Raw genomic sequence first — 17040 nt, forward strand, 5'->3', positions numbered from 1 at the left:
ACTACGTGTGTATATATATATATATATATATATACAATGTCTAGTAGCTACTACTTTTCCTTCTTTCATGGTTAACTAATGTTTGTTCATGTAATGTTAATTCTAACAATTACTTCTTTCCTTTTCTGCCTGTCTTGATAATGTTTTTCCTTTGTTATTATGAGAATGTCCAGCAATTACTTCTTTCCGTTTCTTGGCTTGTTGATCTTTATGATTTGCTATAATAGTAATAATGACCAATAGCTGCTCTTTTCTCTCTCCCAGCTGTTGCTTTTCCTTCTTCAATATCTTGCTAATGTTTATCATTTACTGTAATTATAATGTCTTTTTTTTCTTTAATTTTTAGTTTTTCCGCTTTGCTAACGATTTTTTTCTACTTTTACTCAGCCTCATTGAAAAAATATTATATTTAGATATGATATAATTAAAATACAAATAAAGCTTCATATGAAAGTAGACAATTGTAGCTTTTTCAACCAACATTTCAAACCATTTAGTCACTGGAACTGTAAAGTAATATAAGAAAGCAACTGTTACTTGATCTCCCAAAAAGTTTTTCTTGCATTATGAAATTGTTTCGTTTGCCAATGTGCTATATGAATTTAGTTACGTTTCGCTATTCCTGTTGCCTCCCCCTCCCCGGAGACTCATTGTTACGTCTGAGGGTTTATGGGGCTAAAAGTAGGGTTTCGATAGCTGCAGTGGGAAGAGCGCGTGTAGTCCAATGTGTAGTTTTGCGCTTAACAACAAATTGTTCCTGTTATTTCGTAACTTTTAATCCAATTATTTTCTTTATATTTATATAGCTATTCTAAAATAAGTTCTACCTTTGTTTAGAAAATTTATCCTAATTTTTTTTTTTACTCGCTACCTTTGAGTATTACTCGACATAGAAACACACGCCTGAATCTTTTTAGTCTCTGAGATTCCGCGTTCTGGTTTTAGATTTATGTGAAATACACCACCTGCAGAGTAATTTTATCGCTCTAAAAATAAAATAATAAAACAGTTTGACAAACCAATTCACATGAATAGAACCAAATCTGGAACACTTTCTACTTGATAAAATAGTATGTTGCGAGAGACTGAACTCTTCAACGTTGAATGTTCTTATGTCCTCATTTCTGTTCTTTTCTTTTCTCTCTCCTTTTTTTTTTATTTTGTAGGGACATGATTACGTTAATTAACTTAACAACTTTCCGTGAATACATGTTTTACTTCAACCCGAATGTATACTTAAGGGAATCGCAACATTTAGATGTACAAAAAAAAAAAAAAAAATTGCACGCCAGATTAATTTTACAAAAGAGTTTTTGTACAAGAATACTTTCCATTTAGACATATGTAAAGGTGCGTGTTTATGATTGCAGGTTTAGTTTTTATTCAGTGTTAGGAATCATTTTCTTATTCAGTGCTTCCTTTATTTCTGAACCGAATGAATCTTTTATATGACACTTTTGCCTCTTTTTTTTTTTTGTTATGAGCTATTTTCTCTCCATTTTCTATCTTTCGTTTTTTGTTTTTCTTGAGGAACGAAGAACTACGAAAATACAAAACAGACTGTTTGATTGACAACCACGTCTCGCTTGCTTTGCGAGGTTTATTACTTGTTTTGCTACGAGAACAAATTCTGCCCGAAAATCTAGGGGAATAGCCTAAAGTAGTATGCAGATATTTATGATTTGATCTATATTTTAATGAAGTAATGTTTTTGTTGGCGAATTGCATTGAACCTCCTTTAGTAAAACCATCTTTCCTAATTCCGGTGACTTGTTGGCGTTATGTAGTTAAATAGAAACGTTTTCTGATTTATCAAATACTCTTTGAAAAGTATATGTGCATATACACGGTTAATGTAATTCATTTATCAGTGTGAACTTCGTAATCGCCTTTTTCCTATTTCACGAACTCCCAAGACAAAACTTTTCCTAATGTTTCTCATCCCCCCCTCCCAAAAAAGAAATACGGTCGCACCCCCCAAGGGGAGCGCCCCACTGTTCAAATAAATCGAAGGACTGCCGTGAGCACTGGCTTCATGCGTTAGCTGTAATGTTGAAAATTATGTGTACACATGTATGTTGTGCATGATTACATAGACATTGTATCTTAAACGTTAAAAATGAGTCCGCACGAAGAAACATCACAGTATTAAGGTGTTCGAGCTTTTAACTAGTTCCTGCCATTATCAGACGGTCTGAGGTGTAGGAGGATGGAATTTAGAACGCAAACACAAAGTTTTTAATGCTCAGGCGTTTTTGTGAGTTCTCAGATCACGGAAAAACTTGAAACATAAATTAGATTCAATGCGACGGAAACAAAACCAAACAAAATTATTAACTAAAAAGTATTAACGTTTTCTAGTCCAACTATCCAGCTGCATTAGTCCTTTACTTACAATACAGTGATTTATTCTGTAACCTAAGACTTTTAGAAACTAATCCTTGTTTCATAGATAATCATCTTTAATACTGAAAAAAAGAAAGAAATATGACAGTTCATAACATGTCAATTAAATAAGGCATATCTAGGTTGATCAGCGATATGTTTACATACTTATGACGCTAAAATTGGAGGCTCGATTCCCCACGGTGGCCAGGTCGCAGATAACAGATTGCGCTTAAACAACAATCAAATAAACCCTCTCTCCCGAGTGACTCAGTGGTAAGTCGGAAGGCTTATATCGCTAAAAACCTGGTGTCGATACCCGTGGTGGGAAGAGCACAGATAACCCATTATGTAACTTTGCGCTTAACAACAAACAAACACAAATATTAAAGCCAACAACAATTAAATAGGGATGTATTTCTGGTGGAAAGAATGTTTAATTACTCGACCATCCAGGAAATACATTCCGAAATTATTGTGTTCAATTTATTTCAGTTACGTCGATCTTCCCCTGACGACGAAAGGTAGATAAAATAATAGCATAATATTCTGATTGTTATACGTATTTAATAATCGCATTCTTACTTTATACTTCGAAGTCACATTTATAATGATTACCGTATAAATTACTGCATCGGTAAATCTGTCAACTTCTAAATCACGTTTAATCGAATATACTTTATCTAAAAGGATATGTTCTAATCGAATGGGTCATTATTAAGAAAGCTAAACTACTCTGAAACATCAACGAGAAACGAGTTATAGTAAATCATAATAACGTTAGGCTAATTAAATTGCTTTGTAATCAGCGTCTCGTGACTTGTATAAAGAGAAACTTCTTCATTGCCTTCAACGAAAAGAATAGTATTCTCCTTATAAAAAATGAATGATATATTATCAGAAGTATTCAGCTCAACATAAATATTTTTTCTATAACATATATAGCTGTTTGCATTAAAACAAGTTTTCTCACTAATATATAGATATGATTTAATATTGGCTGAATATTCTGATATAGCAATAGTTGATTCACGTATGTAAACAGCCAGATTATAATTAATTAATTACGACTTTTTTCATTAAATGTATGTATATGATGCTGTGTTTTAAAAAAAAAAGTATATAATTTTATTATGTATGAAATATATTGATTTATATCTGTTCTTTTGATAATCTGTAAGTTTTATTTCGTTATAGTTAAAGTTAACATCTCCATTAAAACAAACCTCTAGTGGTTCAGCGGTAAGTCTGAAGGCTTATAACGCTAAATACAAGGTTTCGATACCCATTGCGGGAACAGCACAGATAGCTCATTATGTAGCTTTGTGTTTAACAACAACAACTAAACTCATTAATACAAGTTTCAAGCTATTGAATTAACATTAATATAATTATAACAGAGATATACTGCAACAGTATTCTGAAAGATTGTGTAGATTTTGTGGTTCGCATCCAGTTAAGGAAAAGACAAAATCGCGCTCTGTACTTTGGGTCCGTTATAAGAGTGACGGTCAAATCCTATTATTCGGCCTGACAACAGTAATTCCAGTGTTGGCGGTGTTGTCTAGCTGTCTTCCATCTTATCTATTACTTCAAATTAGGGACAGCCAGCACAGATAGCCCTGGTGTAATTTTGTGCAAAAAAATAGTAATCGAAGAATTTCTAGACCAGCAACTGTTGATAAAAGCTATTATGTTTAACTTACATACCATTTACAAGTATAGTGTTTACAACTGTTACGTTTAAACAGTATTTAGTAGTTCTAAATATATTTTACTTACATATCAGTCTGTATATCAAATTCTCAGATTATAGATCGAAGATATACTGTTTATTCAGTATAAAACTGGGAATACAATTAATCACATGAATGCTTATATTTTTGGAGCATAAAATAAAAAAAATATATATAAATTTCTCATTATAAAAGTCAGACACTCAAGCGGCACAAAAGTGATTTTTTTCATGCTTCTAAATTCTAGGAAACATGATTATTAGTTCGTTATTTATTTTCCTCTCTTACGTTCTGAAGTAGTTAACCTACAGATGAAGGGTGTAGTTGGGGAATCATAGTCACACAAGACGAACAGCGAAATTACATATACATTTCATATTCGAAGTTATTTAGTAGGGATTTTTTTAGAAAAAAGATGGGTTAATTTTATAGCCATTACAATAGTGATAATTTAATTTAATTCGTACAAGTCATGATGTAGATAAATGGATACAGCTGAAATGATACTGTAATCCTGGAATCATCAAAATATTCATATGCATGGAATATTTTGATTTCAAACTGTGCACTAAAGGTAATATAGGTTTCTGTTATTGTTCTAACACTGCTGTCATGGAGAAATGGCAATGTTCCCTCTCATTTTTTCAATCCATGCGTGGAATGAATTTTTGCATATGCACTAGTATCAATACAATGTGTGAATGTGCGCTACCAGTTTTTTAGGGGGGGGGGTATTATTAGACCACCGGCCCTATTGGATCATTAGACCGCTTTGCAATGCTACCAGTTGGTTATTTGGGCTTTGAGCCCATTGACTGCCAGGGTCATTAAGGCCATCAACGTGTTGAGACTCCTCACCATTACTGAGGATGTGCGCGGCTGGAATAATGAAGTGCGCGACACTTGATTTATTGTTCTGCGGCTGCGCAGCTTAGATGGAACACTGAGATACGGTATGGTGATACCAGAGTATCTTTTTGACAATTGACGATAGAAGCAATTATAAGTGTTCTGAAAACAAAATTTCGCGGGAAACGTAAAGCACATTAATTATTATAATAATATTTTGAGCGAAATCGATGTAGAGCAAATAAAACAAATAAGCCAAAAATCATTAGTTGATAACAGACTTTGTTACTTGTTATCTATCTTTTCATGGTAGGCCTATTGTGTTTCCAAATATATATTTTTTTGCTACCCATACGTCCATCAGTTTGAGTTACCGATCAATTGACTCGAAGTTAACGTAGTATCTTTAAAGAAATATTTTTTTTATTTGTCTTTCTACTTAGGAAATTTGTCCCGATCCCAGTTTTGTTCTTGATGGACCCGATCAATATGATATCAGCCCTGGAAAACTTGGTAAGCATCGAAAAGAGAAATATTTTTCTTCTTACATAATTATTAATAATTACCCTTATCATACCTGTACAACTCTGGAATTGAGAAAACATACTGTAAATAGTTTATTTCAGTGTATTAATTTGCGATGTTTTAAAGTTTTGCTTTAGGTGAACAGGTAACTGGTGATATTAGCCTTTAAAAATATTAAAATTGAGATTCATTTCATCATAAGGACTAGTAATTAACTATTAAACATAGTAGTGTATGGTTCTATAGTTCGAAAGTTTGTGACTCTTGTTACCGATATTTGTAACGATAACGTTACATGATATACTCCAGAATGAAATAACAATATAAATAATTTATGACACTCTGGAAGTATGTGTCTCATGAGAAGGTTTCATGACACAAACTCGGTAAAAAAAGTAAGAAAATACAAATAAAAAATGTAGTTTAGTGAACTTGGATTTCAAGATAATGGATGTTTTACAGCCAACAGCACTTTGCACGTTATTGCATGATGATATTGTAAAATACAATTGTACTAATCAGAAATAATGTTTTTATTAATCTAACAATAGAGGAAACATTATTAAGAATCAAATCAGTTTGTGTTTAAAAGTTCAAGTAAACTTCATCACATTTGTGCATATTGTGTTGAGCAACATTGTTCAAATTAGCTTATTTCATTTCTGACAGAGACTTTCACGTTGAAAGGTATTTGGATACCAATTTGGTCTTCTTCTAGTCGCAACGGTTTCACAAACTCAAGAATCAATTATACACACACACATACATCATTTATTTGGATACCGCGGGCTCAAGGCTTCTTCTGATACGTTGTATTGCTAAACTTATCAAATTATTACTCAAAATGTTTGTGAGGCTCCTATAACTTACAAGGTTTCACCAACTCACATTGAATTTCCATCAGCTGAAAATTGTTTAGCTGTATTTAATTTTTTTTTTGCAGTGTAGAATGGAGAATTTTCTTGGTACAAGTTGCCCGACATATAATAAATATTCTATAATTATGTTTAATTTTTCAACACGTGAAAGGCCTTGCTATATGTGAGTGTTTATATTAATAACAGTCAAAAGAGAGTTTGTTAACCTGGAAAGAATTCCAAAACAAAAACACATGAGAAATAATACACAAGTAACATTTAATGACACTATGCTCTTTTTCACATTTGGCTTGTTATTTCTTTTAATGTGTTAAAACTATTTTGCGTTTTTGTCAGATATATTTTTTTTTATTTCGAAACGGAACTTGATATTTAATGGATTGGGTTTTGTTTATAAAAACACATCTTTTCTATTCTAAATCAATAGAATGTTATTAGTATTAGCGTGTTTTTTTAACCTATTTACAATTATATCAACTAACTTCGAAATATTAATGTATCAATAACCTTGTTTACTTTTCACATTATCCAACTGTCTTGTTATCAAGAAGTAACGCTTGAACAATGTTAATATTTTTAACCCGATAACGTATTTTGCCCTTAGTGTTGTTCTCCGGTGAATCAGCCGTAAATATCTGTAGTTACATCACTAAAATTCGGGTTTCGATTCTCCGCGGGCCCGGCATGGTCAGGTGGTTAAGACGCTCGACTCGCAATCTGGAGGTTCGAATCCTCGTCACACCAAAAATGCTCGCTCTTTTTGCCGTTGGGGCGTTATAAAGTGACGGTCAATCCTACTATTCGTTGGTAAAAGAGTAACCCAAGAGTTGGCGGTGGGTGATGATGACTGGCTGCTTTCCCTCTAGTCTTACACTGCTAAATTAGTGACGGCTAGTGCAGATAGTCCTCGTGTAGCTTAGCTCTAAAAGGCAACAACTACAAAGAACAGCACTCTGTGTTTTTTGTTGTTAAGCGCAAAGCTACACAATGGGCTATCTGTCTTGTGCCTACGCAGGGTGTCGAAACCAAGGTTTTAGTGATATAAGCCGTAAGACTTATCGTCGATCCACTCTGTGTTACTTTGCCGATTGATTTATAGGCAGGCAAGAGACTCAATCCCCGCCCAAGCTATTACGTTTATCGACAAATTAAAATAATGGGATTTTTTTTAAAAGAGATGAAATTTTGCCAATTCTGACCTAACCACAGACTAAAATGTTCTACGTCACACTATCTACACGGAAAGGGGATTTCAGGTGTTTGCATTCTTATTCACTCGAGGGTTCGTGACAGTATACACAATAATCTGAGTCCGTTTTATTTATAAATTATAGATAAATAGCAAGGTCCTTATAGATAAATAGTAAGGACCTTGTTCACAAGATACCACTTGAATTCTTTCTCCGCGAATTTTTTTCTCCATATATGGTACTTTGGTGTGGTTAAGTGTTTTGAGAATTGCCAGTGCCGAGTTTGCTGGAATGATAAACAAAAAAAGAAAAAAAAGTGTAGAATGAGAAACGCCTATTGCAACAGGTGTGGCGTATATGTCACTTCAGACAGTTCACGAGAGACTTTTGCTAAGAACAACGTCAGAAGCGGCCTCTGTTATTTCACTTTATTTTTATTTACATTCCTGTTTTAGCCAGAAATGTCAGTACATATGTACGCAAATAGGTAATAGGCATTATTATAATACTAATAACAATAAAATACACGTATTAGATATAATAACAAATATTTCTATATAGTTGTTACAATTCTGTTTAAGAATTATGAAAAGGGATATAAATATAATATTGCTTATTTAATATTAAAAGTAGTCTCAAATCGTATTTATTAGTCTTACTTCTAAACTTATTCGTTCTTATCTGGTAAGAAAAACTTAAAACATATAGAATTCTAATTGCATGACTGAAAAGTTGTTCTCATAATGCAAATAATTAGACAAAGTTCTACTTTTGCTATTCAATTTGAGAGTAGGCTGGTAGAGATCCTAATGAATAATAAAAGTGAATGGGGTATACCCACGCTTGATATTGCTGGTGCACAAAAAATATAGCCAATAAAGAGGGGGAAAAAAAGGTCTGATAGATTAATTTATTTTAACTCCGCCTAAAAGAGTTAAGTGCCGCGGCTATTGAGGATTCCCTCTTGTTTTATGTTGTGTTTTGTGCATATGTTATTCATCTCTGTTTTGCAAAGAAATTGTGCAAATGCTGTTAAACTGTTAAAAGTTTCACACGTAAATAGTAATAATATATATCAATATCTAACTATGTAGTTTTACTTCGATACGTTTGCATATAGTTATGATATTTTACTTAGTTTTCCATTTTAATATTCTATATCAATGAAACCTATTTAATCCTTGCTGCAAAGGTTAACTCATAACGTCAATATTGTAAAAACCTGTTGGCTCCCGGTCGAAACATTTGGTTCAGTTTTTATAATTGTTAGTTTTAATTATTTTATTATTCGGTGTTCTTTGCAATTAACTATTCGATTTTATACAAATTAACACAATTCATGTTAGGTTAAAGTCGCAAGCACGTTACTAAATATTAATAAATAGCGCTGTGTAAACTGAATAGTCGAACTTGTTTCTGAAATACAACCAAATATGGATAAACTAGTTTATTTGTTTTTCTTTTCTACCTGTACAAAAAAAAAACTAAACAAATAAAAGAAATCGCAGAGTTAACTGATCAGTTTCAAGTGAAAAGGTGTTGAAATTATTAGACTTCCTTTACACAATATGACATACATATATATAGTATAATAACGTACCATTAATGCAACGCCCCCCAGTGGCACTGCGGTATGTCTGCGGACTTACAACGCTAGAATCCGAGTTTCGATACCCGTGGTGGGCAGAGCACAGATAGCCCATTGTGTACTTTTGTGCTTAATTACAAACAAACAATTAATGCAACCTGAAATTTGATAACAATAATAATCTTGAAATGACACATATTCTTTATATCTTAACGTCATATTTCGGCAGACAGTTATTCATAATTTTGTTTTTTCGTTTTACTTCAAACAAAATATTATTAAAAAAGATTAACATTCGCTGGTGAATGCAACATGTCTCCGCCATGCAGTCCCAACATGACCAGAAAAATCACGAAAAACACAGAAAAATCTAAAACTGTCTATATCACTGCTTGGAACCTGCAAAGAGTATAAATGTAATAAATCCCACGTAAATTGGTGAAAATATGGCCAAGAAATGGAACAAAACCCCTAAAATTATGGATTTATTTAACCTTTTGACCCCCTAAAATGGCCAAAAATTGGAATATCTGACATTTTTGTATGTCCTGTATGGGACCTGTCAAAACGTATCTTTGTACCAAATCCTATGTAAATTGACCGAAATGCGGCGGAGTAATTGTCAAAAAACCCAATTTAATGCTTTTTGTGGTATATTGACCCCCCTCCTATAATTACTAAAAATAGACAAGTCCATCCTTTTTGTTTGTCAATGTGTGGAGCCTTTAGAAAAGTATCTTTGTACTAAATCCTATGTAAATTGGTCAAAATATGGCCGAATAATTGACCAAAAACCTCAAAATTATGCTCTTTTGTGAGCTTTGACCCCACCTCACCCCTAAAAAGATTCACAATGGGCAAATCCAACTTTTTTGTATGTCAATGTGTTGGACGCATGAAACATTTATATTTTACCCATTTTCATCTTGGTTGCTGTAAATATGACCGCAACGGAGCCCAAAACTTACATTTTGGGGGTTGTATGACTTTTGAGCTCGTAAAATTTTTAAAAAGACCTATATTAAAGAAAAGTAAAAGTGTGTGGGCGTATTGGACCAGGATATAAACCTATCAAATTTCAAGTCAATCCGCCTACAAATGAAAGAATGGACGTGGATTGAAAAGTGTTTGGAAGAAGAAAGAAAGAAAGAAGAATAAGAAACCATATAAAAACAGTGTCTCTGTGAGGAGACATAATTAGTATTGTTATGTGAAAACATTTAGGCTTTCGCATACCATATATTTTTTCAGTGAGTTTTGTAAGTTTATTTTCTACTTTAATATACTGATAAAAAGCGCAATAAGTAAGTTTAATTTTATTTAGTAAAAACTTAAAATTGTATTGTTACGTCTCCGTTTGTTAATTCATTTTCCGTAACTACGTTTCGACAAAATTTTAGCGACACAAGTCCTAACTTAATAAAACTGGTTTATTCTTTCCGAATATAACTTTACGATACACTTAATTTCAACAATCACGCTAAAACAAACGCTGTAACAACGAACGTGCTCAACTTCAATAATACTCTCTGACTACAGGTGAATTACTCACTGTCTACACACACATCACATTACTCCCGTCACGTTGTCACCCTCTTTTATATACCAGCCTACCCTATATCAAGTAAATGCTCGAGCATTCGCCAAGGTACAGGATAGTTCTAGAAACGTGGAGTGACACTAGTCATGTGACTTCGCTGACGCAACAGTATGTACAAATTTGGACTTTATTTTAATGTTTTATGACACTAATTTTTTTCCTAAAATAAGATGAGAATAAACATTTTATAATGATTTGCGACGGTTACATGTTCTTTAAGAATTCGAGAAGATTATTTCAACTAATTAATATGACACTATGTAAAAACTTTACAATTACATAACTTTTAAGATTTTATATTTAAAGAATAAATTGGCGTAAAATTCTCCATTTAAGGTGCATAAATCTGCGTGTAGCACTTTCTCAAAAATGGCATGCCTAAATTTCACATGCTTATTTTATTGATTAATATATATGAAATTTCAAATGACTAAAATAGAGAAAAAAAGTGTTGCACATAAAAGACAATACAACTAGGGTACAACCTATAATGTGGGAAGAGTAAATAAATAGCTTGTAATAAAATATTGGAAGTATGAACCAAACAGCGTTAGAGGAAACATAATCCATCAGCGCAATCTCACTTCGCAAGGCTCACGTCTGAAATTAAACTGCAGAACTAAAAACGTAAAACTTAGGAACACGTACGTGTCTCAAGTCTGTTGTGTTCCACAGATTAAATTACTTTTTCTGTTTCTTTGCTTTTCTATTTCATGTATATATATATATATATATTCAGATTTTGCAACTAGCTGCCAGTATTAATAAAACGTTAATACAAACCAGTGAAGTCTGAGTACACTATGTTTATGACTTTTTAACCAGTTCAATTAAAAGTGCTCCAATATTAGGAAAATTACTCTCAAGAAAAGCAGGAGAATGCACAAAATTTTATCCAGAACCCAAAAGCTTCCAGGGTCCTAATGCGAGCCTTTGACATCGGTCGTAATGGGCGCGCATTCCATCACTTCGATCGTTCAAATGCACCTTGGGATCCCACTTTTAATTTGCCTCCTGTACCTTTGATAATAATTACATACTCTGAACTACATATGTTTCTAACAATCTACTTGCACACTTCCACTCAGCTTATAATGCAATGTTTTGTTTGAGGTACACAACAGGACCTTTCCCATACGTGTTACTACACAAAAATAAAACTTTTCTGCAGTGTTCAAAGACATCACTAGCCCAGTTATACACGCATATCCTGATCCAGTAATAGCACGTACAATATATTTTATCCGAAATAATTATTACCTTTTAACGCCAAAACGTGTGCTTTTTATTACTGACAGAGATAGATAGTTGGGGGAGGGGATAAAATAATATTTTATTTAAGAACTTTATTAATATTCCACTTTTTTTCACTGTCGGAATAAGAACTTGTCTCTTATAACTTATTCTAATATTATTGTGATGACATTAAAAAAATCTTGCTACCAGTGTCATTCCATGTTGTATATAAACACACATCCTATGTTTTTGGCCCAAAAGTAATGTCTTATATTAGCTTTTATTTAAATTTCAGACACATTGTTTGTTGGTTATTGTAGATTGTTTCGACTTCTGTGTAAATTTTACCAAAAAATAAAATAAAACTGTTGTTTAATTTACTAAACTGCTTATTTTATATATGATATGTTGCGAGAACATCAAGTCAATGAAAAGTATAATTAGTTATTTGATGAAATTAAATATAAATAAGCTTTGTCACAACTTGGCTAACATGACACAACACTTTTCTCCTTGTACTTTGTTTATGAAGATGGAGCATATAGAGAACTACAGATTATATTCAACACCATTATATATTGTTAATTCTTACACGTTCTAGGTGACAGGTGGTTTGTGTCCTGTATTGGGTGCCTCACCATTACCAAAGGTTTGTTCTACCGAGTAGTGCCGGCTGATCAGAATTTCCTTCCAGATGACTACGCTGGCATATTTCGCTTCCGGCTGTGGTGGTCAGGAGAATGGAGGGAAGTTGTTGTGGATGACCGACTCCCGACCGTTAACAATAAGCTGGTCTTCGTGCACTCTCAACATAGTAACCAGTTCTGGGCTGCCCTTCTAGAAAAAGCCTATGCCAAGTGAGAATTTGTTGCTGAGAATAGGCTGTGAAATTGTGGTCATTAGAAACAGCTTTCTAATTGCTTCTTAAACTTTAGTACCATGAGGACTTTTTTTTTTCATCAAAACTTTTTTTCGCACCTATCGATCTTTTTGTTTTGAAAAAAAATAAAAAATCCGTGTACTTGAAAAGCTGTATTCCAAAATTAAATGTTTTAATTCATATAAATTTAATTTTACAAAAAAATATTTTGCATTCTATAAATCATATTTTTAAGAAATATACTTTTATGAAATTTCGGACTTGATTCGTGGACCCCCTAAAGTACCCTCGCGAACCCCACTTTGATAGACACTTAGTAGTAGCATATAACCAGCCGTGGTTGAGTTGTTAGTGTGCCCAGTCTGTTAATCTAGGGGTTCAGGGTTCGCGGCCCGTTACCGGTTTTTTCATAATAAGTGTTAAGGTCAAATGTCACTATTCGATTAGAGTACCCCAAGAGTTTGCGCTGGGAGCTGGTGATTGACTGATTTTTCTGTAGTCTATAAATTCAACATTAGGGACGTCTAGCGCAGAAAAAAATACAACAAAACAAATTACTATTGTGAACTAACATTTTTGTAAAATTAGAAACGGCAGGGTTAAATACAATAGATTTTGATATACACAAAGAGCGAACACTAAAATGCAACATAATCGTACACTTGTTACCGCCTCCTTCTCCTCACTGTAGTTCAGTAGTAAGTGTGAGGGCTTTTAATGCTAAAAATCGGATTTTTGATGCACGCGGTGGACACTGCACAAATAGCTCGTTGCTTAGGTTTGTGATTAAAACAAATAAATTAAAAAACCTTTGTTGTAAAATAACTTACATTATCGATATCTATTGAATATCTAAAGACCCATGGCGCTGTTTGTTTTGTGTAGTATTTTATAACAATATTTAACATATTTTGAATATTAGATTTGTTTGTTTGTTTGTTGGAAGTTAAGCACAAAGATACACAATGGGTTATTTGTGATCTGCTCACCACGGGTATCGAAACCCGATTTCTAGCGTTGTTAGTCCACAGACATGCCGCTGTGCCACTGGGGGGGGGCTTGAATATTAGAAACTATACTTAAATGACAAAAAACTTGGATTTCTAACTTGAAAGAGGGTTAAGATTATATAAAAATGGTTATGTATTATCGTTATGAAAATAGCATTAAACTATAAACGTACGTGGTTAGGCACATAACCATGAATGTTAATACGCGATTTTGATATACTTCTATGATTAATGAATTACTTGCAAAGGGGACACGAAAATTGCATTAAAGGTGTGATAACTTAATTTTTTGATATTATTTAAATTGATAATTTCGGAGGTTTATGCTATGAGTTAGTATTGATAAAAGCATTATATTAGCATATCCACGTTTCATACAGCTTATACACTTTCAACCTTTCGTGTTTTTTTATAGCCTCAAAACTACACAATAGACTATTAGCGGCGGATTGAATTTCAGATTTTATCCTTGTAAGTCGGAAACTTACCTTTGACCCAATCGGAGATACTCTGATAAGAGTAGAACGCAATAGAAATCGTCAAAAAACTCTGTATTAAGTCTGAAAGCATGAAACCTAAATCAACAAAGATACAAGCTATATCACATATTTTTGACAACATATAAAGATTTAAAACATTTTTCATCTATAGGGTTTCTTTAATTTACTTTGGCCAAATAACACTGTTCTTATAATTTTTTGTTTTTCTATTCTGCAATTCAATACTCTAAAACAGTGGTTCGCAAAATTTTTATGGCGCTCCCCTTTCTGAACATTCGTTTTGTTACTTTCTGCATCCCTATAACCTATTTTTTTATATACCGTGCATGTCATTTTCCCCTGTTAATTACTTTTGTTACAACATTATTCAATAGTAGTAATATTTGTATGGTAGTTTTTAAAACGTATTTTTAAATTTGTACATTTTAAGATATAGTTCATATGCTCCTATAGTCGTAGTTGCGTTCCCTACCGACTCTTCGAGCGCCTCACAGTTTGGGCACCACGGCTCTAAAAATAAAAGAGTAAAAGATCATAATCGGTGCTTTAATGAAGGTAGTGTCATGGTAATTCGTTTCCAATATATATATATATATATTTAACAAATAGGCTCCATGGATCTTACGAAGCTCTTAAGTACGGATGTTCTTTGGATGGGATGGCAGACTTGACTGGCGGAGTGACTGAAAGCATCAGTATTCGTCAGGATCCCACAGCTTGTGGCAGAATTCTGTCTAAGCTCCTGAGTATGACTTCCATCGTGACAGCGATAGTGCACCAACAGACACAGGTGAAATACAGTAATATTATACCCAGAGGAAACGTAATTCTCTCCACTAACTAAACCGTCATGCAAATATAACTTAAGTCTGTGATTATATTTAAGTAGAATTAGCTTCCAACATCAAACAGAAGGTGCAGAACTCCTTTTTATTATTTTTCAAAGTCCCCCTCCCCGGTGACTCTGAGGTAAGTCCGGTGGCTTACAGTGCTAAAAATCTGGTTTTCATATCTGAGGCGTACAAATCGACACATAAAAATATATTTAAGCGGCTACATAATTAATTAAAATAATATTCAGTTTTGTTTGTCTTAAAAATGCGAGTGCGCCTTATTATCTAAGTGCGCATGCGCGCGCACTTTATTTCAGTGGCTGTAAACAAAAGACGGATGTAAATATACTATAGTAGACAAGTAGACGTTTTGTCCAACAACATATTAAACGCTTGTCAAAGTTTTTAAAAAGGTCTAATGTTAGGCCGTAGAATAATATTATAATTTTATTTATTGATATTTAAGTAAAGTAAAGTTTAACCCTAACTAAACTAAAACAAAAAATGTACACAAGTTAAAGTGCTAATTTATCTCTATCGAATATAGGCCGTACTTAATAAAGGCTTAACTAACGTTAGGCCTAAAAAAGTGGATTTGTAGATTCCAATGTCTGCTATTAGAGAAATTCTAGAAATTCTGTATTTAAAGAAGTACTCTTGCAATAAATATACTAATTTGACCGCATATGTTTTGTGGGTCTATGCCAGTACTATAATAAACCTAAGTAACTTTAAGTGAACGACCACAAACTCAAGAAGAGCTCTGGATTGAGCATAACATGTCGCCTGCAATGGATATGGCAAATATAGTGTGATTGGAATACTATTATTGTACACTCTTCTAATTCTTGAAAATCCCTAAAGGACTAGATAAAGAATGTATTATCTAAAAATATAATAGGTCTAATACATATTGTTACGTCTCCGTTTGTGTTGATTGATTTTTCCGTAACTTCGTTCCAACGAAACTTTAACGACACAAGTCTTTATTTAATAAAACTGGTTTATTCTTTCCGAATATAACTCTGCGATACACTTAATCTCAATACTCGCGCTAAAACAACACTGTAACGAACGAACGTTAACTTCAACAATACCCTGTGACTGCAGTTCAATTACTCACTGTCTATACACACATTACATTCCCCTCTTTTATATACCAGCCTACCGTATCTAGCAAATACTAGACCATTCGCCAAGATACGGGATAGTTCTAGAAACAAGAGAGCATGAGAATTGTCACGTGATCTCGATGACGCAACAATATGCTTAGACACCCTCTCACCCTCATAGCGTTAAGTAATTTTTGAATGACCCTTGTTTCACGAGTATAGATATCATTACAAATAGTACTTGTTATTTTATAAATTATGTTGTTCACCAGTGATTCAACGGCAAGCTCGAGGGCTCATAACACTACATTTGTGGTTCTATTCCTGCTGTTGGCACAACACAAATAATCCATTTTGGGCAGCTTTATGCTTATCAACAAATAGACAAAATTAATTGCGTTATGCATCATAAAACTGCACTTCTATTGATAGGGGACTGCTCAATAGTCCTACTTTTGTTAATTTTCCGAAGAAATTCTTTCCGAAAAACTTCAGCGATACAAGTTCTTTCTTAAATAAAACTAGTTTATTCTTTCTCAATACAACTTTGCAATACACTTAATTTCCACAGTTACTTTAACATAAACACACGCTATAATTCACAACAAACGATTCACGCACTTTACTTACTACTGCACTTGACTCAATTGTCCGTCTCTATCTCCAATCTCTCTGTCCGCTATTCAATTCCGATTGATTGTCTTGCTTTATCTGGTGC

At 33.3% G+C, this 17040-nt stretch overlaps 1 protein-coding gene across 1 annotated transcript in view; it reads left to right on the plus strand.

Annotated features, from left to right (window-relative positions):
* LOC111083200 (calpain-C-like) overlaps positions 1 to 15167 on the plus strand; it is a gene marked incomplete at its 3' end in the record, with an annotated part of 22164 nt that extends 6997 nt beyond the window's left edge. Inside the window, exons 2-4 of the mRNA XM_022379518.1 lie at positions 5414 to 5483; positions 12589 to 12844; positions 14987 to 15167. Coding sequence (XP_022235226.1) covers positions 5414 to 5483; positions 12589 to 12844; positions 14987 to 15167 — 507 coding nt within the window. The remainder of the gene's footprint in view (positions 1 to 5413; positions 5484 to 12588; positions 12845 to 14986) is intronic.
* Positions 15168 to 17040: the final 1873 nt, after the last annotated feature.

This window comes from Limulus polyphemus, unplaced genomic scaffold, assembly GCF_000517525.1.
Source record: "Limulus polyphemus unplaced genomic scaffold, Limulus_polyphemus-2.1.2 Scaffold8530, whole genome shotgun sequence".
NCBI classification, from domain to species: Eukaryota; Metazoa; Arthropoda; class Merostomata; order Xiphosura; family Limulidae; genus Limulus; species Limulus polyphemus.